At 36.8% G+C, this 23378-nt stretch overlaps 1 protein-coding gene across 8 annotated transcripts in view; it reads right to left on the bottom strand.

Annotated features, from left to right (window-relative positions):
* PIAS2 (protein inhibitor of activated STAT 2) overlaps positions 1-23378 on the bottom strand; it is a 99126-nt gene that overhangs the window by 62585 nt on the left and 13163 nt on the right. For 6 of the 8 annotated variants that reach the window (XM_040264536.1, XM_040264535.1, XM_040264540.1 and 3 more), the window contains exons 2-3: positions 7766-8240; positions 1254-1338 (exon numbers count right to left, since the gene is read on the bottom strand). In XM_040264536.1, the coding sequence (XP_040120470.1) occupies positions 1254-1338; positions 7766-8240 (560 nt within the window). Of the gene's footprint in view, positions 1-1253; positions 1339-7765; positions 8241-19635; positions 19723-20644; positions 20734-23378 lie in introns of all 8 variants that reach the window. The other 2 variants (XM_040264537.1, XM_040264538.1) reach the window with 2 other exon arrangements.

Here is a 23378-nt window from a genome sequence, read left to right as displayed (position 1 = left end):
CTTTCTGCCATAAGGGTGGTGTCATCAGCATATCTGAGGTTACTGATATTTCTCCTAGCAATCTTAATTCTAGCTTGTGCTTCATCCAGCCTGGAATTTCACATGATGTGCTCTGCATATAAGTTAAACAAGCAGGGTGACTATATACAGCCTTGACATATTCCTTTCCCAATTTGGAACAAATCTGTTTTTCCATGTCTGGTTCTAACTGTTGCTTCTTGACCTGCATACAGGTTTCTCAGGAGGCAGGTAAGGTGGCCTGGTATCCCCATCTCTTTTAAGAATTTTCCACAGTTCGTTCTGATCTACACAGTCAAAAGCTTTAGTGTAGTCAATGAAGCAGATGTTTTTCTAGAATTCTCCTGCTTTTTCTATGATCCAACAGATGTTGGCGATTTGATCTTTGGTTCCTCTGCTTTTTGTAAATCCAGCTTGTACAGCTGGAAGTTCTCGTTTCATATACTGCTGAAGCCTCTCTTGAAGGATTCTGAGCATGTGAAATGAGTGCAACCGTGCGGCAGTTTGTACATTCTTTGGCATTGCCCTTTCTTTGGGATTGGAATGAAAACTGACTTTTTCCAATCCTGTGGCTACTGCTGAGTTTTCCAAATTTGCTGGCATATTGAGTGTGGCACTTTAACAGCATCAACTTTTAGGATTTGAAATAGCTCACTGGAATTTCATCACCTCCATTAGCTTTGTTAGTAGTGATGCTTCCTACGACCCACTTGACTTTACACTCCAGGATGTCTGGTTCCAAAATTTTATTAAATATTTGCCTAACCTTAGTCTAAGTATATTATGCTTACTTAAGGAGAAATGGCTCAACTGTTATGGACAGAATTGTGTCCCCCCAAAATTCATATGCTAAAGCCCTAACTCCCAATGTGACTATGAAGTCGGAGCTTTAAAGAAGTCATTAAGGTTAAATGAGGTCCCAATGGGGGAGCCTTAATCCACCAGGACTACTGTCCTTATAAGAAGAGGAAGACACACCAGAAACACACAGGCACACAGAGGAAAGGCCATGTGAAGAAGGCCATAGCAAGAAGGCAGCCACCTGCAATGCAAGCCAAGGAGAGAGGCCTCAGAAGAAACCAAATCTGTCAATCAGTTTTGGACTTCAAGTCCCCTGAAATGTGAGAGGAAAAATTTCTGTTGTTTAAGCCACCCCATCTGTGGTACTCTATTAGAGCAGGCAGAGCAGACTAAGACACAAACATCTCAGAAAACACATTCCAAACTCCTCTTACCTGGATATGCAAATCTCTCTAACTTGCTGAGGTGTCAGAGCAAAAATAAAAAACTTCTCTTGAAACCGCTGAATACTGCTTTGAACTGGGGAGGAAAGAAAAGAAAGGTAATATTCCAATAACAAATTCAATAATAGAAGAACCTACAATAACAAGGTACTTCTGATAAAGACTCTGCCAAATTTTGAAATTTTTATTGTTAAAATACACCAGAATAAAGTACTAAGCTACATGCATCTTGGAATCATGAAAATAAGGTCACTGTAAAGCAGGTTCAATTTTAAGCATTTATCCTTCTTTATTATAATATTCTAATTATAATCAAAATATAACACAACCCTTCAAAATTACGTTTCATCCTTGACTACAGTATCTTCTAATGAAAAGTCTGAGAAAGTAAAAAAACTCTCCCCAGGAGAACTTTAGTCAAGACTCAGGAGTTTTTGTTTCTTTCTTTGCTGTGTTTTATTTTCAACACTTTATACTCAATTACATACACAGAGCATTCATTTGAGAAAAAATTTAAAACTCTGAAACTTCTACGTTGGGAGAGTTAAGACATAAATAATTTTCAACATACAGAAGATTATGTAGTTAAAAAACATTATCTAATGAAGTCATTCTTCAGAAGTGTATTTTTAAAAATTGAAATGTATTTTCTTCACAAAGAACTTTTCATAGTTTTACACTGACCCATTATTCAATGATGTTCTAGTACTCATTTAAACAATGAATGCCTTCAAAGAACACTTGACCGAATACGCATCTAAATTTCAATAATCAGTTACAATTATCACTAAACATTGCTTTACAAGAACATTTAAAAATAATCCTCCTATGCACACACCAAAATTGTTCAATTTTATGAGACTTAAACATAATATAGCAAACTTGAATCAACTGAAATAATTTTATCTTTACAAAAACAATCATATTAATTATCATCAGTGATGTTTAACACTAAAATACTTTTCATTCTATAAATTCATCTGCTACAGAGATCATTTGGGGAGGGCAGAGTGCTGAGTTTTCCTGCTTCCTGTAAAACAGTGGCTGTAATTCAGAGTTATAAGTGAGGAGACTTGTTATCAATTGTTCAATCACAGAAATCACTCCCTTCCTTGCCTTTCGTCCTCCATCTTCATCCCTGCTACCTACTCATTAAGTCCTATTGTTTTGCTTTGCTTTTTTAATTCTCTTATCAACTGCCTCCTCCCTATTTTCACTATCACCATCCTATCCTACTCAAAACCTAGAATCACTTCGTACAAATGGGGGGGCAACCGTGCCTCTCGGTCGGTCCCTCATCAGAACATCAGTGCAGAGTTGGTCATCCTTTGTAAAACTTTTTCATCATCGTTCCCCTGCTGAAAAATGCTAAGATCATCTTATCTCTGAATGAACCATGTCCAAAGTCCCTTATTTATAAGAACCTCCATAAGAATGTCTTTCCTAGCAAATCTACATGTCCAATGTCTCCTGAAGTCCTGCTCTATCCAAAGCAGTTTCTTCACTGTCAGGCCTCCGAACTGAGCCATTTTTATTTCTACTCCTTTGACTACTCACATCTCTCCTTTCTTGGTATCTACTCTCCTATGAACTCCACCGATTCAGAGCAGGCACATTCATTCTTCAAAGCTCCCTCAAGTTATCACTCTTACTCCAACAAGTCTTGATTAACCTTCGCAAGAAGTCTTGATTAACTTTTCCATTCATTAGGCCAATACAGTATTTGAGCTTTAGGTTCACAAATTATAGGGTTTCACCACACAAGCATATAATTGCTTGCTACTTTCCCCTCACCTTAACATTCTCTCTCCAACTAAACAGTAAAATTCCTAAAGCCCACGCCATACTTCTGACTTCTCTACAATTAGGCTACAAGACCATATCCAAATTAAACCCTCATTATGTACTTGTTATGAGATTACATTTTAATGGCTTTACATTAATGTGCATATCACTTTGTTGTTGTTGTTGTTGTTTACTCGCCAAGTTGTGTCCAACTGTTTAGCAACCTCATGGACTAGTCTACCAGGCTCCTCTGTCCATGGGATTTCCCAAGCAAGAATACTAGCATGGGTTTTCATTCCCTTCTCCAGGGTATCTTTCTGATCCAGGGATCAAACCAATGGCTCCTGCCACGTCTCCTGCATTATAGGTAGATTCTTTACCACTGAGCCATCAGGGAAGTCCATTAACTATTAACTGTACCCAGAGGCTTAATGAGTATTTCCTAATATTCAGAAATTTAACACTATGAAAAGATATTGACCTTCATTACTCTGTCACCTATCAGACTGCTGCTACTGCTAAGTCGCTTCAGTCATGTCCGACTCTCTGAGACAACACAGACGGCAGCCCGCTAGGCTCCCCCGTCCCTGAGATTCTCCAGGCAAGAACACTGGAGTGGGTTGCCATTGCCTTCTCCAATGCATGAAAGTGAAAAGTGAAAGTGAAATCGCTCAGTCGTGTCCGACTCCTAGCGACCCCATGGACTGCAGCCCACCAGGCTCCTCCGTCCATGGGATTTGCTAAGCAAGAGTACTGGAGTGGGTTGCCATTGCCTTCTCTGTACCTACCAGACTACAAAGATTAAAAGACCAACAATACAATGCAGATAAAGTATAAGGAAAATAACACATTCAAACATCACTGAAGTAGAAACTGGTACAATGAATGCTTTTGAAGCAACTGCCAAACTTCTCTACAAAAGCTGAATATCAAAATATTACACAATCATACTCCCAGACCCAACAAATCCACATCAAGGCATTTACACTTTGTGAATATGCAGTGTAAGTATTCAGAAACATATGCAAAAATGCTCACAGCAGCAATGGCTCTAAGACTGCAAGAATAGTGCCCAAGACATGTTATACACTAAATACTTCTGAATAAACAACAACTGAAAACGTACATCAACAGAACACTGGTTCAGCTGTGGTACATCTACAAGAAAACAGACCTGCTATAATCTACAGATGCATAATTTATTTCTAAGAAATACAGTTAAGATTGTCACAGCACAGAACTCCAGAAGATACTTTTCCCAGTAGATTCAAGTAGAATAATGCCCTTCTCCCTCCACCAGAAAAGAGGCACAGTGGGCTCTGTGGTTAGAAAGCGCTTTTTTAATAAAGAAAAATGAGAAATTTTTTAATGAGAAAAAAAGATGACATAATATGCCAGAGAAACAGTTAATTACTGATAATGACTCTAGCTGAGTAATAACTGTGGCTATGAGGGACTTTCCCTTTGTGTTATACTTCCATGTCTGAAGTTATCAATTACGAGCATAAATTACTTTTGTAAACTGAAAAACAAAGTGAAGAAACTTTAAGGAATCAAAGACTCAATACTTTGAAGGTATTTCATAAAATACTAAACAATTCGACACATCAACATGTGAATATGTACACAGTATACCACATATACATTTCAAAACCAAGTTAATTGAACATTACTTTTTCTCACACATATATGGTAAAACAAGCAAGAGGAAACACAAAATCCAGAACAGTGATTTAACTCAAAGGCAAGAAGGTTTCAAAGATACTGGCAATGTTCCTTTCCTAAAAAAAGGGTAGTGGTTTCACAGGTTTTCATTCATAGATATTCTTTATAACAATGTCTTTAATATATTCTTTTATACAGACTGAATATACACAAATTTTTTTAACGAGAAAGAACTTCATCATCAAAAGAAAAAAAAAAAGAAACAGAAAATAGAAAAAAAAAAGACAAAAATACTGCCAGTGAAAGCAAAAGCAAATGAGAATAGCTATTTAAGGGAGAAGAGAAATTTTATTAATTTGTTTTCAGATTAGGGGATAATTCATTTGTTACAATAAAACCTCAGCTACAGAGAAATTCACATAGTATTACTGTATACACTCACACTTTCTAGATGCAATAATCTATCATTTTAAATGCTAATTTTATTGAAATAATTTTAATAGAAATAATACCAAATTGCAAAACTATACACTAACATATCTTCTTTTATCATGATAGTTTTGTTTGGCATCTACAGATGCACCTTGCTGTAACAGTGAATCCCTCAATACTAAGGGGCTATCAGTTCCCAAGAGGTTTTGGAACATTTTTTGACTTTTCAGTTGGCTTTTTTTTCCTATGAGGGCTCTTCCAGTCTTTCCCATGTTGTTAATTAATTCTTGCTCAACAATATGTTGATGGCTTAGAAATCATCTAATCAACTATATATTAAATCAAGTATACACAGACTGGCTGATGGACGCCAAGAACATGTGCTCTGAAATACGGTTTTGGATCTCTTTCAATTCATAAGGCTTTCTACTTCTCATTTCCCAAATATAAGTAGGTTTCTCCATAATAGTGTTCCAAATAAATGGATTTACCCCAAATTTTTATTTTTATAAGTATTTTCAATATTCTATAACCAAATCATTAAAACTTAAAAGCAATTCCTGAATGTCACTGCATTGCTTTAGACAGTATGAAACTAGCCTTTTTTAGATCACTGTTTTATCAATCTAAGAATATACATTAAGAAAATTGTTTTTCTTTTCTTTCTTAGGGAAAGCAGGATAAGAAAATGTTTAAGGCTTGTTTTAAAACAAGAAATCAGTTTATAAAGTTTACAGAAACAATGAATAAGCAGGACTCCTGAAAAATACATGCATTGACAATTTTTTAGCTCAAGAGCAAAAGATTATTTTATAAGTCCCAAGGTTATATGTATTTCTTACATTCTAATGTAAACTATGAGCAAAAGGCTGGTTTTCTTCTTAATCACTCAACACAAAATGCCTCCAGTATTATTAACATCATTAAGTCACACGAGATAGAAAAATCTTAGTAAATTTATAAAAAGCCTACTACCTTCCTTTAACCTTACTGAGGTTAATCAAAGAAAAACTTACAAAGAACATGGAAAAGTAACAAAATTCCTATTTCTGTTCTGAACACAGGAAAAGCACTAAACGTGAAGCACTCCATGAAGCCTCTTCAGAGTTCGCCGCCTGGTGCCCCACTGACGCCAGGGCCAGAGAAGACACCTTGCTGCGTCTTTTCTCCATCTCCAGTCATCTTCCTTCCAGGCACTCACCCTTCCACTGGAACCAGGAACCCAGATGGCCTATTCTTCTCAGTCCTGCCTTTAAGCATATTCCTGAGGAGTCCCTGGAGGTAGGGTCACCTACACACACTACTAGTTTGAATCCTTCTCTAAACACAGAGAAATAATTTTGTGGTGATTGCTAAGAAACATGTGAACGAACCATGATACTATATGTACACTGACACAAATCAAAAGCCATGAAAAAAGGAGAAATAAATTATGGAAACATTTTAACAAGATAAAGGAACCTGGTTTAAAAAGAAGTTAAAAATGAAAGTAAAACCATAAAAGAAACAGTTAGGTAATACATATTTTAAATGTTTGTTCCAGTTATTAATTTGAGAAACGAAAAATCTAAACAAGATACGAACTGGAAGAAAAACTGCAGTGAGAGACAGTCTCTCGTTGTGTGGAATTCAAACTCGCACAGCTGTACTGGAAACTAATCTAACACAATGTTATCAAGAGTCCTTACTCTATGATGCAATAATTCTACTCACAAGACTTTTATGAACAAAAAAACATGAATATAGAATCCTTCTTTCAGAATGAATGTAATGAAGGGATAAACTACATTATTCTACCTGCCTGGTTCAGCTGGGCTAAACAAAACAACCTAAGGAGCCTACCACTGTCAGGCCAATATTGACCCCATTAACCTCAAAACTTCCTTCTAGCTCAACCAAGATGTCCAAGTATAATCCTATACAAAATGAAAAAGCATATTAATATATTTGAGAGTTTTCAAATGACTTGAAACAGAAAAGCATTTTTCCTAGGATGGACAGGAAAATGATCTCCCAGCCTGACTATGAAATGTCATTTCCCAAACAATTTATGAACAAATTCAAAGACCTCTGTAAATAAATTTCATTAGCCAGGAGGAAATTATGCCATTACAGCACAGAAGTCATCAGCTGAGGTAAAAATTTGTTGGAGTCACGTGTATCAATGTCTAATAATATAAAATTTATTACATTTTCTGAGCAGTCACCGGTTATTAAACAAAAAGCTAAAATATGTGGCAAATCGTCACTTTAAGAAAAATTTAAGTAAAAAAGATTTATTTCTTGCAAAAACAGTTTTAAAAGTTATGTTGAACAGAAACTAAGTCTCTGTAAAAACAGCAAAAATATCAAAAGGCAGAATCACAAGCAATAAATACGATTTGTGTCTGTTCATATACACCCTGAAGCAATTTGAGTTCTAAGCTATAAGAAGGAGGTTTGATCAACAAATTAAGTTTTATGCCAGATTTGTCATGGTTGCCCGTATTTCTATTTACCTGTACATTTAAGCATTTGGCATTTTAATGCCTTGACTTTATAATATTAACAGCAATTCAGTCGAAGCCTTCTTGCTTTATTTACTCTCTTGTCCAGAAGAAACGGATTTCTCTAACACTTACCTAAACTCGTGGGCTTGATGAGAACATCAAGGACATCATAAAAGGGCAAGTTTTTTAACTGCACATCAGGATGGACAGGAGGGATTGGGGGAGATGGCTGCTGCATCTCAAACGTGGGTTTAGTGTCCTGAAGCAGCACAGAGCCAACAGGAGAGGACGGAGAATGAGGCGTAACTGAAGTGGAAGGCAACGCGTGGATTCCAGCCACAGCCAAGTCAGGTTCTACAGGTGAGGAGCTACCATCCAAACTGAAAACCGGTGATTTGATTGCAGATAAATCAGAAAGGCCTTCGAGAGTCCGTGGGTATCGGCGTCTATACAATTCTCGGATTTTAATCTGAACCGCAGGGCTGCAGCCACTCTTCAATAAATGCAACGCCCTCATCAGGAGGTCATGCTTACGTCCACTTTTATTCCGTCCGGCAAAGCCTAGTAACACTTGTAGTTCAGAAACCCTAAAACTAGAAACCATATTCTAAAAGGAAAGAAAAAAAAAAGGATATAAGCCAACAGTCAGTCTCAAACATATAAAAACTCTATCTAAAATAGACTGTAAAATCAGATTTTTCCAACATTCTGTTAATATCAACTGGCATGTGCTAGTAATCAGCATTTTCACATATCACTTACAATTGTTAACTGTTTCTACCACCACCACCCTTCCCCACAATTGCATTCACATTATGGTTTTAATTATGTTTTGCTGTCCTCAATTTCAGAAATCTATGGTCTGTTGGTTTCTACTGACCACTTCACTATCTGACTATGAAATCTATAACCAATGAAAATATTCCTTTTCACAGTGTACAATACAGTGTAATGTTTATTACAGTATTATCACCAATTAAACAAAAAAAATTAAGTTTCTGCAACAATGTACCTCTAAAGTTTCTGATGCTAAGCAGGAAAAATCTACAAAATCAAGACAGAATTGTAATCCAAAATCCAATAAATTTTTCACCCCAACTCCCATATTAAGGGACAACAGGTTTTCCCTGGTGACTCAGATTGTAAAGCCGTCCCTGGGTCAGGAAGATTCCCCTGGAGAAGGAAATGACAACCCACTCCAATACTCTTGCCTGGAAAATTTTATGGACGGAGGAGCATGGGAGACTATAGTCCATAGTGTCATAGAGAGTCAGACACGACTGAGCAACTTCACTTAATCACTAAGAAAATAAGGATTTTTTTTAAATACTAAAGATAAAAATCACATCATCTTTATTCAGCAGTCAAACTCCTAAAATGACTAAAATTCTCACGTGTAAAACAAGAACTCTATGGTGTAAAATGAAGACTATAAATAGCTCTGTTCCACATTTCACCTTGTTGTTTATTCAACAAACCTAGTAAATTTTCCTATCATTTACTGTGTCATAAACCCATCTACTTATGTCATTTTCAGTCAATTCTGAACTTAGAGGTAAACCACACTTGGGTCAGTTTCACCTGTACCGTACAAGCATCATCTGACCAGGAAGAGGAGTACGACGTGAGCTGTCCAAAAGCCCTTTCCGAAACCGACCAGCCCTCCTCCGACCAGCCCTCCTCCTCGGCACTGCACGCTCTGCAGCTGCCTGGGATGCCTTATTCAGCCTAGTGAGTATCAGGGGCCATACTACAGTTGGCAGTGGTTCATAATCATTCCTCTGTTTTGCACTTTTAAGTGTCATTGATAGCCCGAGAACAATTGCTAAAACTCTTCTTGATATTTAAGACAGTTGTTAGGAATACTTGCCAGTTTTGCAAACAAATTTAAATATATCAAAGTAATCTGAACGTATATGCTGTATCATAATTCTACTTCCAATACTCTGTCTCCAGATTTCAGATTGTACAAGTCAGAGAATATTACATAGTAACCCCAGCAAACACTTTATACTCGATCAGTGCAATTCAATAGAAATAGGAACCACATATATAATTCGAAACTATCTGGTGACATTAAAATACATTTTAAATTTACTTTGATAATATGCTTTATTCAATCCAAAATATCAAAAGCATTTCAACATGTAAAAAGTGGTTGCAATTTAAACATGATTTTTTTTTTAAGTGTCAACAAGATCTTTTTTCATACTAAGTTTTCAATACCCGGTATGCATCTCACACTTGAGTAGATCTCAGTTTGGACTAACCCCACTTCAAGGGCTTAGGGAGCCACAGGTGGAGGAACAACCACCCTGGACAGTATGGATCTAAATCACACTCTAACAGCAACATGTATCACAAGTACCATGATCATTATATTTTAATTTGCTTCATGGGTAAAAGGAAGATTTTATTTATCTTACTCTACCCTTATGCTCTGGCCGCCAGATGCGAAGAACCGACTCATTGGAAAAGACCCTGGGAAAGACTGAAGGAAGGAGAAGGGAACGACAGAGGATGAGATGGTTGGATGGCATCACCAAGGCAATGGACATGAGTTTGAGTAGGCTCCAGGAGTTGGCGATGGACGGGGAAGTCTGGCTGCTGCAGTCCATGGGGTCACAAAGAGCTGGACACGACTGAGTGACTGAACTGAACTGATCCCCTATGCTCAGGGCAACAAAGATGGAAAACAAGAGAATTTGGGGCCTATCTCATGGCGCACCAAGAGGCACAGTTTCAAGCATATAAAGACTCTGACAGCGTTTCAGGAAGTTTCCTCCCAAGCAAGAAATGCAATGCCTCTTTTCCAAAGTCCTCAATCTTAAAACATACTTCAACTGAAATCTGTTTATACTACAGTAGCACAAATAAGATTAAATCTAACAAGTGTTAGTTGAACTAGTTGTTAGGAAAACACTAACAACAAAAACAATGAACAATGACAGTCCTACAGATATAAGATATCTGTGATTCTTTATAAAGAAATCAAACTAACTCAGAATTCATGGCGTCTCTCCTTACCCTTATTTTCAGGTAATTCTTCATTTTAAGGAAATTTGTTTTACAGAAATGACCAAATAGACCAGCAGGATTCTAAGCTTGACTCTCAAAAAAGAATTCCTGGGAGGTCTCATAATACCTATTTTCAATGGGAACTTTATTTGGCAAAGAATGCTAATGTACTTGGTCTAACATCTGTTGTAAATACACAAATGAAAAAGAATAAGGAGAAAAAATGCAGAATTACAGTATTGTGAAGCAAAACAGAAATCCCCAGGTTTGGAGAGGGGCAAGGAAACAACAGGAGACAGGGCAGCCTTTGCCCTGCAAAATGTTGCCAAGATATCGTACTGCAGGCATTTGGTCAAAGACGATGGCTTTCAGAGTCCACAGTGTCCTGTGGAAAACTTCACACCAGCAATCAGTAGTTGAAGGTCCCAGCATCAGAACTCAGGACACTGGCAGTCACACCATCTTTCTGGTAATTTCTAGTTTAAAACAACAACAAAACTCTCCCTTTATTTAGCATTTACTATTAAGATATCCCCTAAGAAGCTTAATCAGTCAACTCCAATGAACATGTGTTTCTTGGCAAACACCACTGGATCCCGCTTCTTCTTCAAGTTATGCCTTTTAAAAAAAATATCTGTCTTCAACAAATTTCAGCAGTCACCAAGTAAGGTGAGCCTGCTATGACTACTACCAAAAATGGGTTTCAGCTACTGCTTTCCACCAACCTCAGATGTCAGTGTTTTAATAACACTCCTTTTCAAATGGATTTTATCCAGTCCATCCTGCCTGCTTCCAAGTCTGCCCTCTAATACTTCAGTTACAACTGCTATGTGTGCTACAGAGAAATTTCTCAATCAGTGTTTGTGGACTGACTTTAAGAAAATTCATGAACTATTCCGGCATGACTGATTTTTAAGAAAGACAATCTGATTGCTAAGGAAGAGCTAATTTGATTCAATAAAGCTAATCTAGGTTAACTGACATTCAATGAAGACTAGAAATGTCAAACAAGCTTTTCCATTGTCAAAATTATTAAAAAATTTTAAAGCTGGAACTTTATACAACTGAAACATTACATACAGGAGTGAAGGCAAGTTGACGGTGCTATGGAGCCCAAAAAAGCACGGAATTTGGCGAAGCTCTAGTGGGTTAGATGTCATGGTAAAGATCAATACAGCTCTGTAGTTTCTCCATCTGCTATGACATATATTATAGGGAAAGGAGAAGAGCTGCTAAGGCAAATTGATGAATCACATTATTAATATCACCTTTTCCAGCTACAGTAGTAAAACAATCTACACCTGCATTTATAAGTAGGGATGCATTAAAAAAATCAGATACATCATCAATCCATCAAAGGCATGATTAAGCTGATGACGTAAGAAAAACTACTACGGCAAATTAGAAAGATAGATGCAATTCCAGAAGTCATAGGAGGCCTCAGTTCCTAGGCCTTACTCCTGTGAGATCATGTAATCCCTATGATTAAATCCCATTTTACTTGAGATATTTGATGTGGATCTCTTCTTTACAACACAATGATCTCCTAAACACCTTCTTTTTGTACAAGATTTAAAATAAAGAAGTTAGTTCAAGAAGCAAAAAAAGTCGACAACACACACACCCTAGAAAAAAGTGACAAATTAAAAGATACAAGAAAACATGACTTAGAAAACAAAACACAAAAAGTCCATAAATTCAGTTTGGAAAAAGGGGGAAGAAAACAAATACAGTCCTAAGAGTGAGAAGAGAAACATAAAGACTACAAATACTAAGCAAATTTCTTTAAGAGAACAGCTGCTGCTGCTGCTAAGTCACTTCAGTCGTGTCCGACTCTGTGACCCCATAGACGGCAGCCCACCAGGCTCTGCCATCCCTGGGATTCTCCAGGCAAGAACACTGGAGTGGGCTGTCATTTTCTTCTCCATGCATGAAAGTGAAAAGTCAAAGTGAAGTCACTGAGTCGTGTCCAACTCTCAGCCACCCCACGGACTACAGCACACCAGGCTCCTCCATCCATGGGATTTTCCAGGCAAGAGTACTGGAGTGGGGTGCCATTGCCTTCTCCAAGAGAACAGCACATGCTGTTATATTCTAACTTAAAGACAAAGTTATTTCCTAGAAAAATATGTTACTCAATCTGATTCAAGGAGTATTATCTTTGTCCTGTTCTACTTCCAAAATTATCTGCCCAGAAAAGATAGCTTAGTAAATAAATTCCTCTACCTCTTCAAGGGAAAAATGGAATTTGTTCCTTAAACTGAATAGAGCTTAAGAGTCAGAAAATCAAATACATGCTAGCAAACAAACATGGAAAAAACTGAACACAAAACACAAACTTTTAAATTATTACTGGATTTCAAACTTCTGCAGGTGCGTCCACTCATCCAACCAAAATTTCAGAGAAAAGCCTGATGAAACAGGGACCCAGTATACCACCTATTCTGTCATTTCCCAAGACAGATGATAAGGAACCTTTTGGTAACAAACTAATGTTTCCTATGAGTACAGACACAAAAGCCTCAAAGTACCCAAATATAATTTAATCTAGGAAAAGAAAAATGGTTTAAGATACATTCAATAAATTACTTTGTTAAAATGATTTCTGTCCTTATAGTCACATACTGAAATATTTACAGATAAAACTTCTATAAAGTACACGGAATTTCTGTTAAAATCATTTGGGGAGAGTAGATGAGAACGGACATGATTGCTTTTGGCAGGAAAGCTATGACAAACCTAGACAGTGTTGAAAATCAGAGACATCACACTGCCTATAGTTAAGGCTCTGGTCTTCCCAGTGGTCAAATACAGTGGTAAGAGCTGGACCGTAAAGAAGGCAGAGCACCAAAGAATTGATGTCTTCGAACTGTGGTGCTGGAGAAGACACCTGAGAGTCCCTTGGACAGCAAGGAGATCAAACCAATTAATCTTAAAGAAAAGCAACCCTGAGTATTCATTGGAAGGACTGATGCTGAAAGTTCCAGTATTTTGGTCACCTGACATGAACAGCCAACTCGTTAGAAAAGTCTCTGATGCTGGGAAAGACTGAGGGCAGAAGGAGAGGGAGTCAGAGAATCAGACAGCTGGGTGACATCACCGATGCAACGGACGTGAACTTGGGCAAACTCCAGGTGACAGTGAGGGACAGGGAGGGCTGGCATGCTGCATTCCACGAGGTCACAGACAGACACAACTGGGCAACATGAAAAAAGACCTGAGTTGATAATTGCAAGGTATGGGATACACAGAGAACTCTCTACCTTTGTCACCTAGAAAGTTTCCGTAGTAAAAAGTTTGCTTGACAAGGGCAAACTGGTTGTGGGGTATATGGCACTATATATTCAGGTTTTCTATTAATCTGAAAGTATTCTATATTCAATTAGACAAAAAAAAGTCATTTGTTTGAAATCTAGGATAAAGAGATTGTGATCTAAATACCATTTCCCATCAAGAAAAAAAAAAAGCTCAGGCTCCTTGAGGAAATGTCTAACTGCAAGTCTGAAAATGCACAAGACATGCCTAGAACATCCTATGCAGAAAACAAATTATCAAAGATTACTGAAATCTTGTCAGAAGGACACAGAAAACAACTCGGCAGCCCAGGACAAGCTGATGTGAGCAGCAAAAAGTCTAATACTGCATCAGATTCAAACACCAAATATATGAAAAATCATTTGTATGTAATGATACTTAAAAAAACTCACTGATCTCCTTTAGAAAACATTGGGAAACCAACTCATTAGTATTCTGAAAATGGATAAGGTACGAAGAAAAACAATACAAAAAGATTTACTGGCTCAAAAAAATGCATGTGATTAGCTAGCTAAATTCTATTAGGTTGATACAAAAGTAAATGTGGTTTGGACTATGAATTTTAAATCATTATAACTAGGCTCAAACACATCTTTATTAATCAAAATAGGAACTGTTACAACCAACATATTTTGCCTACGAGAAATGTTTGTTTATTCTTGTAGCAAAAAAATCCCTGCTTCAGAATTGGAAGATCTCTAGGAAAGCATTTTCTGCCTCCTGCTGGTTGTGGAAACATTTTGCCTGCAAAAAGTGGTCGAGATGCTTGAAGAAGTGATAGTCGATTGGCGAGAGGTCAGGTGAATACGGTGAATGAGGCAAAACTTGGTCCCCAATTCATTCAACTTCTGAAGCGTTGGTTGTGCAATGCCATGGAGAAGAATTGGGCCCAATCTGTTGACCAATGCCGGCTGCAGGAGCTGCAGTTTTCGGCACATCTCAACAATTTGCTGAGCACACTTCTCAGATATGGTTTCACCGGGATTCAGAAAGCTGCAGAGGATCAGACTGGCAGCAGACCACAGACAGTGACCGGGATCTTTTTTTGGTACAAGTTTGGCTTCAGGAAGTGCTTTGGAGTTTCTTCTTGGTCCAACCACTGAGCTGGACATCACCAGTTGTCGCACAAAATCCACTTTCCGTTGCACGTCACAGTCCAATCGAGAAATGGTTCATTGTTGTTGAGTAGAATAAGAGAAGATGACACTTCAAAATGATGACTTTTTTTGATTTGTGGTCAGCCCACGAGGCACCCAGTTAATGAGCTTTTTCACCTTTCCAGTTTGCTTCAAATGCTGAACAACCATAGAATGCTGAGTTCTTCGGCAACTTCTTGCGTAGTTATGAGGATCAGCTTCAAGGACTGCTCTCGGTCACTGTCAACTTCTAATGGCCAGCCATTGCACTCCTCAACTTCAAGGCTCTCGTTTCCTTTGCAAAACTTGCGGAATCATCATTGCATCATACATTTGCTAGCAGTTCCTGGGTCAAATGCACTGTTGATGCTGTGAGTTGTCTCCACTGCTTTACAACCCACCCTTATGGCAGAAAGCAAAGAGAAACTAAAGAGCCTCTTGATAAAGGTGAAAGAGGAGACTGAAAAAGCTGGCTTAAGACTCAACATTAAAAACACTAAGATCATGGCATCCAGTCCCATCAATCACTTTGTGGCAAATAGATGGGGAAACAATAGAAACAGTGACAGACTTTATTTTCCTGAACTCCAAAGTCACTATGGACAGTGACTGCAGCCACGAAATTAAAAGAAGCATACTCCTTGGAAGAAAAGCTATGACAAACCTAGACAGCATATTAAAAAACAGATACATCACTCTGTCAACAAAGGTCCGTATAGTTAAAGCTGTGGTTTGAATATATGGTTTGACATGACTACTAGTCATGTACAGATGTGAAAGTTGGACCATAAAGCAAGTTAAGCCCTGAGAAATTGATGCTTTTGAACTATGGTACTGGAGAAGACTTTTGAGAGTCCCTTGGACAGCAAGGTCAAACCAATCAATCCTAAAGGAAATCAACCCTGAATATCCACTGGAAGGACAGATGCTGAAGCTCCAATATTTTGGCCACCTGATGCAAAGAGCAGGCTGATTGGAAAAGACCCTGATGCTGGGAAAGATTAAAGGCAGGAGGAAAGGCGGTGACAGAGGATGAGGTGGTTGGATGGCATCACTGACTCAATGGACATGAGTTTGAGCAAACTCCAGGAGATGGCGAAGGACAGGGAAGCCTGGCGGGCTACAGTCCATGGAGGTTGCAGAGTCAGACATGACTGAGCAACTGAACAAAAACTAGGTAAAAATAGAAAATGCTGAAAAGATGTCAATTCCCCCCAACTTCAGTTATAAATATAGTAAAATTCCAGCAAATTTTGACAGATCAAACTTACAATGAAGAATTAAATAAAATACAAATAAGGCATGTGGTGATGAATACTACGGACAAAAACAGAGAAAAAAGGAAATGAAGTGAAGAGGTAGAGGATTTGCCATTTTAAAGGAAGAAGATTTGCCTCAGAAAGTGACTGAACAAGTAACAAAGGAACCAATAGATATCAGATGAAAAGCATTTCAAGGCACAGAAAACAGCAGACGCTAAAATCCTGAGGAAAGCGTACCTAACACATTGAACAGAAAGTAAACACCCATCACGGCTGAACCAGAGTAATCTAAAGGAACGAGCATTATGAGAGCAGAATAAGGAAGGAGCAAGAAACTGACAAACCCGCAGAGGGAGGGAAATAACCTAAACAAACATTTACTGGATAAAATTATAATATGAAATTTGTGAGGCTAAGAAAAGACGAAAGTGCTAGGCAAGATGGCATGCCTGAAAGTTGGTAGAGGTGGTAAGCAGTTTAAAGCATTCTACAGCAAAGGAAGAAAAATACAGTAATTTTAGATTTATATCTAAAGTTTCAAGAGAAAATTAATTAAGCTCCAATAATTTGTGAGAAGGCAAAAAAAATGTATTTCACAACTAATTAAATGGAGAAACATGAAAAAGAAGAAAAAAAATGATAGCAAGAAAACAGAGGAAACAAAATGCGGAAAAAGATGCTCAAACTGAAGGTGCAGAAATAAATACAAACATATCAATAATCCCAGCAAATGAAAACCTTTCCAATTAAAATAGCCAGTAGGGGATATCACTACAGAAATCACAGCATCAAAAATATGGGAATACTAAGAACAACTCTACACACATGAATTTGTCAACTGAGTTGAAATAGATCAATTCCTTGAAAAATACAAACTACCAAAATTCACTCAATACGAAATAGATAATTCGAATACTCCCTCTAATTAGGAAATTTAGCTCTTAATTAAAAAAAAAAAAAATACCACACCCAGATCATTTTACCAGAGAATTCTTCTCAACATTTAAATAAGAATCAGTACCAATTCTACATAATTTCTTCTGGAAAACAGAATATCAGAGATTCCCAAATTTATTTTATGAAGCTAGTAATAGCCTGATACCAAAACCAAACAAAATCAATACAAAAAATGAAAGTAAATCCAACACCCTTCACAACTGTAGATGCTAAAATCTTCAAGTATTAGCAAACAGACTTCAGCAATATATAAAAAGAATACTAAGACCAAGTGAAGTGTTTATTCCAGGAATATAAGGTCAGCTCAAAGTCTGAAATCACTGAAGTACACCATACTAACAGCTTAAGTAAAATCACATGATTATACATATATGTGTGTATCTGTATGTATCAATGAAGAAAAAGGCATGTGACAAATTCAACAACCACTCATGATAAAAACTCTCAGAAAAAAAGGAATACAGGAGCACCACCTCACCTTGACAAAAAGCATCTACAAAAAAAACTATAGCTCATGGTGAAAAAAATGAATGCTTCTCCCTAAGACTGGGAATGAGGCAAGTGTGCTGGAAGTTCTAGCTAGTAGAATGAGACAATGAAAGAAAAGACATAGCGATTGAAAGAAAAAAATAAAACTGCCTGTACTGGCAGATCCCAAGGAGTTTGCAAAGCAATTACTAGAATTAATAACTGGGGATTTCTCTCGTGGTTCCAGTGGTTAAGAATCCACCCTACAATGCAGAGGACACGGGTTTGATACCTGGTAAGGAAACTAAGATCCCACATGACATGGAGCAACCAAGCCCAGATGTTACAACTGCTGAGCCCACATGTGCTTCAACTAGAGAGTCTGTGCACCACTGTGGAAGATCCCGAGTGCCACTGCTAAGACTTGACACAGCCAAACAAACAAATAATAAAAAAAAGTTTCTTAACTATTAAAAGAGAGAGAGAGAGAATTAATAATTCAGTCCAGCAAGGTCACAGGATACAAAAGCCAACACACAAACACAATCACGTCTCTCTATACTAACAAAGAACATGTGGCAACAAGTAAAACACACAATACTATTTATAATCACTCCAAAGAAAATGAAAATGTGTATAGTCGAAAATATAAAAAACACATACAGGTCTTGTATGCTGTAAACTACAAAAACTAATGAAAGAAGTCTAAAAAGTGCTAAATAAACGGATCCCTTGTGCACCGGAATAAGGAACAAAACAACAAAATCAATTTTCCCTATGTCAAGACACAGATTTAAGACAATTCCTACCTGAGTCTCACAAAAGTGTTTTATAGAGATACATGAGGTTATTCTAAAGTTTGTATGGAAAGGCAAAGGAACTAGAGATTAAGGGGATGGAGAGGAAATAGGTGTGGCTATAAGAACAATAATATGAGGGATGCTTGTGGTGATGGAAATGGTCTGTACCTTGTGTCAACGTCAATACCCTGACTGTGATATTGTACTACAGTTTTGCAAGACATTATCAACAGGGTACCTGGATAAAGAGGACACAGATGTCTCTGTTGCCTCTGTATTCCTTCTGACAACTGTCAGTGAATTAACAATTATCTTAATTAAAAATTTAATTTTAAAGTACAAAGACCAACATAATTAGAGCAGATTAAATTTTTAATTCAATTCCATGACATTCATAAGAGATAAAACTAAAATAAAAGAACACAAAAATGTAGGAGGGAAAATTTTAAAAATCAGGCAGAATCAGATGGCCTAAAAATAAATAAATAAATAAATAAATAATAGGTATGTTAATATCAAACAACAGTATGTAACTGAAAAAGCATTATTAGATATAAAGAGCAACTACAGAGAGTAAAAGTTTCAATTCAATAGCAATATGATAAATTCAAATTTTCATGTACTAATAACAATTTTAAAATGTCTTTTAAAAAGCTGATATAAACTACAAAGAAAATTGAAAAAATAATTCTAGCAGAAGAGTAACATCTACTCTTAAAAAACAAAGATATAAGATTCTAACAACAGAATTAACAAGTCTAATACTAGACACATATAAAATTTTTCACCAACAACTAGAAAATACACTCTTTTCAAATACAAAAAAAATCTCCAAATACAAAAAGTCTCAAAGATTTCCAAGGACTGTATCGACATAGATCACGCTGCCTAGCCACAACACAATAACAAATCAATAACCAAATTAACTAAAAGAATGCCAGCATGTTTAGAAATAAAACTTCTAATATATTTTTATTTATTTATTTGCACCAAGTCTTAGCTGCAGGACATGGGATCTTTACTTGTGGCATGCAGGATCTGGTTACCTGACCAGGGAGAGACCCAGGGCCCTCTGCAATGGGAGCTTGGAGTCTTAGCCACAGGACCACCAGGGAAGTCCTCTGGAAATAAAACTTTTAAAGAACTCATATATTAAGAATTTACCCCTTGTGTGATTCAGGGAAAGCAAATACATAGCTATTCATGATCTTAAATGTCTATTAAAATGCTGAAAATTAATAAACAAGTCATCCAACTTAACAAATTAGAAAAATAGAAATAAACCCAAAGGAAGTATAAAGAAAAGAAACAGAAATTAAGTAGGGAAAGGATACATTAAAGAGCATATAAAAGACAGAAACTTGATTATTTGAAAAGGTTTTATTGAAAAAAAAAATTGGCATTTTTAGCTTTTAAAACTAAGCAAGAAAAAGGCATCACTAAAAAGATTAAAAGGACTAACTACAAAATAAGAAACTAACAATTTATTGCCATAAACTCAAGAATGTGGATGAAATGGACGACTTTCTATTAAAGTATAACCTACCAAAATCAGTTTGAAAATTGAAAATACAACCAATCCTGTAACCAAAGCAATTGAATCAGTGATTAAGATGTGTCCCAACTCTACAAGGAAGTTCTACCAAACAGTCAAGAAACAAATCTTTCTAATCTCATATAAACTCCTCCAAAAGAGGAAAAGTATGTATACTTTCTTAATTATAAGGAAGTATTACTCATTATTAAAGCCAAAATCGTACATTAACTATATTCAAACTGAGTCCAATAATGGAAAAAAGGGACAGACCAGGGTTGACTTAATATTCGAAACACAAGTTTGGTTTAAATATTAGAAAACAAATCAGTGTATTTCATCACGTTAATAGGTTAACAGAAAAAAAACATACGACCCTCTCAAAAGATGCAGAAAAAGTTTTTGATAAAATTCAACATCCATTCATTTTTCTTTTCAATTAGCAAACTAGCAATAGAAAGAAACATCCTTAACCTGAAAAGATTATCTACAATAAACCTACAGCAAGCATCATACTTAACTGTGAAACTCTGAAAGCATTCCCTTTAAAATCAGGAACAAGATCAGGATGCCCCCATCACCGCTTCTATTCAACATTGTACTGGAGATCCTAGCCAGCACATTAAGACAAGAAAAAGAAAGAAAAAAAAAAAAAAAAGCATAAGAATTGGAAAGGAGGAAACAAAGAGGTCATTATTCATAGATCTGTCTATGCAGAAAATCCAAAAGAATTCTATATACAATTTATCACAATTAGAACAATACCAGGTCCATTATACAAAGTCCAATTGTACTTCTTTACACCAGCAAGGTAGGAAATATAATTTTTAAAGATGCTGTATTTGACACAAAAATATGGTACCTAAAAATAAATCTAACAAAATACTTGCAATCGTTCTTTGAAACTGTTAGAAGAAAATTATAAAAACTTTATTGAATGAGTTTGTAAAAGACCTAAGTGAATGAATATTGCCATGTTCATGCTTAAGAAACAATAACAAAATGTCAGTTCCCTTCAAATTGGTTTACAAATTCAATGCATTTCCCATCAAAATCCCAACAGCTGTGCATGTATCTACAGAACTTTAAAAACTGATTCTAAAATTATATGGAGGAGCAAACCACCAAGAAGTTCCTTGAGCTATGAGGCAAGAGGACTGACCTACTTCTGTGTCCCTCAATGACTAACTAGATGGTTTCACACCAACTCTATGAAAACTTTAAAACTGAATATAATTTAAGAAGAAAAAAATTGTTGGAAGGCAAGAAGCACAACAAAGGCAGTAAGAACCCGGAAGGCCAAGACTGTGGAAAGAAGGGAAGCCTAGAATATGGAATCTAATATTTGATGCCTCTTTTCCCCTGGAGATACCTGCCAAAGGAAAGGGGGCAATGGAGAAGTTAAGAAATCAAACAGAACTTTGAATATACTCATAGGGCTGGGAAAACTGAGAAGATATTTGCAAAATACAACATACAAGCCCTGGTATCTGGGATACGTTAATAAACTCCTACAAATCAGTATGAAAAAGACAGATGGCCCAATACGAAAATGGAAAAAGACTTAGCAAGCTACCTCACAAAAGACCAATAAGTATATTAAAAAGGGCTTAACATCGTTAATCATTATGGAATTCAAATGAAAACCACTGAACATCCACCAAAATGTCTAAAATTAAAAGGATGGATGAGAAAGGACAAGAAGAAACTGGAACTCTATTTCCTTGCTAGCGGAAGGGAATTAACAAAAAACTACAACTACATACAACAATATGGATGAATCTCGCAAACAAAACTGAGAAGAAAAAATCAGACACAAAAAATATACACTACATTATATAGGTCCATTAAAGAAGATTCAAAAAACAGGCAAAACTAGTGTGAGATGTTAAAATCTGGCCAGTAGGTATCTTCTGAGGAGGAGGAGGTTAGTCACTGGGAAAGGACTCACAGGAAAGGATGCCAGTCATGTTCTATTTCTTGCTGTGCTCTCATGATCTGCTTACTTACATATGCCCTATAGCAGAAGTTTGTTTTTATGGGAGCTGTTAAAAAGTTACAGTAATTAAAACTGTGTGATGGTGTTGTCAGACTAAGAAACTAGTCTATAAACTATAGATAGATTCAATCGTGGAACTGCTACAAATCAGGAGGAAATTTTTTTAAAAAACTGAGCCATCAAAGGGAATGAATCTGAGTCAGCTGAACTGATGTGGATGAACTTTGAGCCTATTATACAGAATAAAGAAAGTCAGAAGGAGAAAAACAAATACTGTATATCAATGCATATATACGGGACCTAGAAAAAACAGTACTGATGAACCTATTTCCAGGGCAGAAACAGAGACACAGACGTACAGAACACACTTGTGGACACAGTCTGGAAAAGGGAGGGTCTGATGAACTGAGAGCACTGAAAAATACACGTTACCAATGTAGACAATGGACTTGTGGACACAACAGAGGAAGGAGAGGGGGCGACAGATTCAGAGAGTGGCGCTGAAACATACATATTACCATGTATAAAACAGATAACTTGTAGGAAGTTGCTTAAAACAAGCAACTCAATCCTGTGTCTGTGACAACTTAGAGGGGTGGGATGGGGGAGAGGAGGGAGGCTGGAGAGGGAGGGAATAAATGCGGATCCACAGCCGATTCATATCCCTGTACAGCAGAAACCAACAACACTGTAAAGCAACTACACCCCAATAAGAATATAGATATTAAAGAAAGCCTAGTACAAACATGGGCGCAAAGACATGAACAGAATCTCAGATGAGGGAAGAACGTGTTAATCAGCACAGTAAAAGATGCTCAAACTCATCAGCAAAAATCAAAAAACTGAAAACTCAAAGGTGATATTTTATACTCCCCAGCAAAAACTTCTGAAGTGTGATAAAAGTGCTAAGTAATGAAAACCTCTACATTACTGGAGGGAGCAAATACTGATACAATCCTCTTTAGAAAATAACCTAGCATTATCCAGTATTGTTGAAGATGTGAGTATCTTTAATTCTCAGCAATGCAATGCTACTCCTAGAATTTCTACAGTAAAACATATTGTATTAAATATTCACATTAAATGAGATTGATAAAGATTACAAATAGCATCGTATCAATGCAAGGTAACTTTGTTCGCAAATTAAGTTACGAGTGTGTGCGCGCGCGTGTGAGCATTTGTGTGTGTGTGTGTGTGTGTGTGCGTGCGCGCGTGAGCATTTTCAGAGCTTTTTGGATTTCAGATATACAGAAAAG

Source organism: Oryx dammah, unplaced genomic scaffold (genome assembly GCF_014754425.2).
Source record: "Oryx dammah isolate SB20612 unplaced genomic scaffold, SCBI_Odam_1.1 HiC_scaffold_22, whole genome shotgun sequence".
NCBI classification, from domain to species: domain Eukaryota; kingdom Metazoa; phylum Chordata; class Mammalia; order Artiodactyla; family Bovidae; genus Oryx; species Oryx dammah.
The sequence above is the reverse complement of the archived record's forward strand: the minus strand, read 5'-3'. Positions and strand labels throughout refer to the sequence as shown.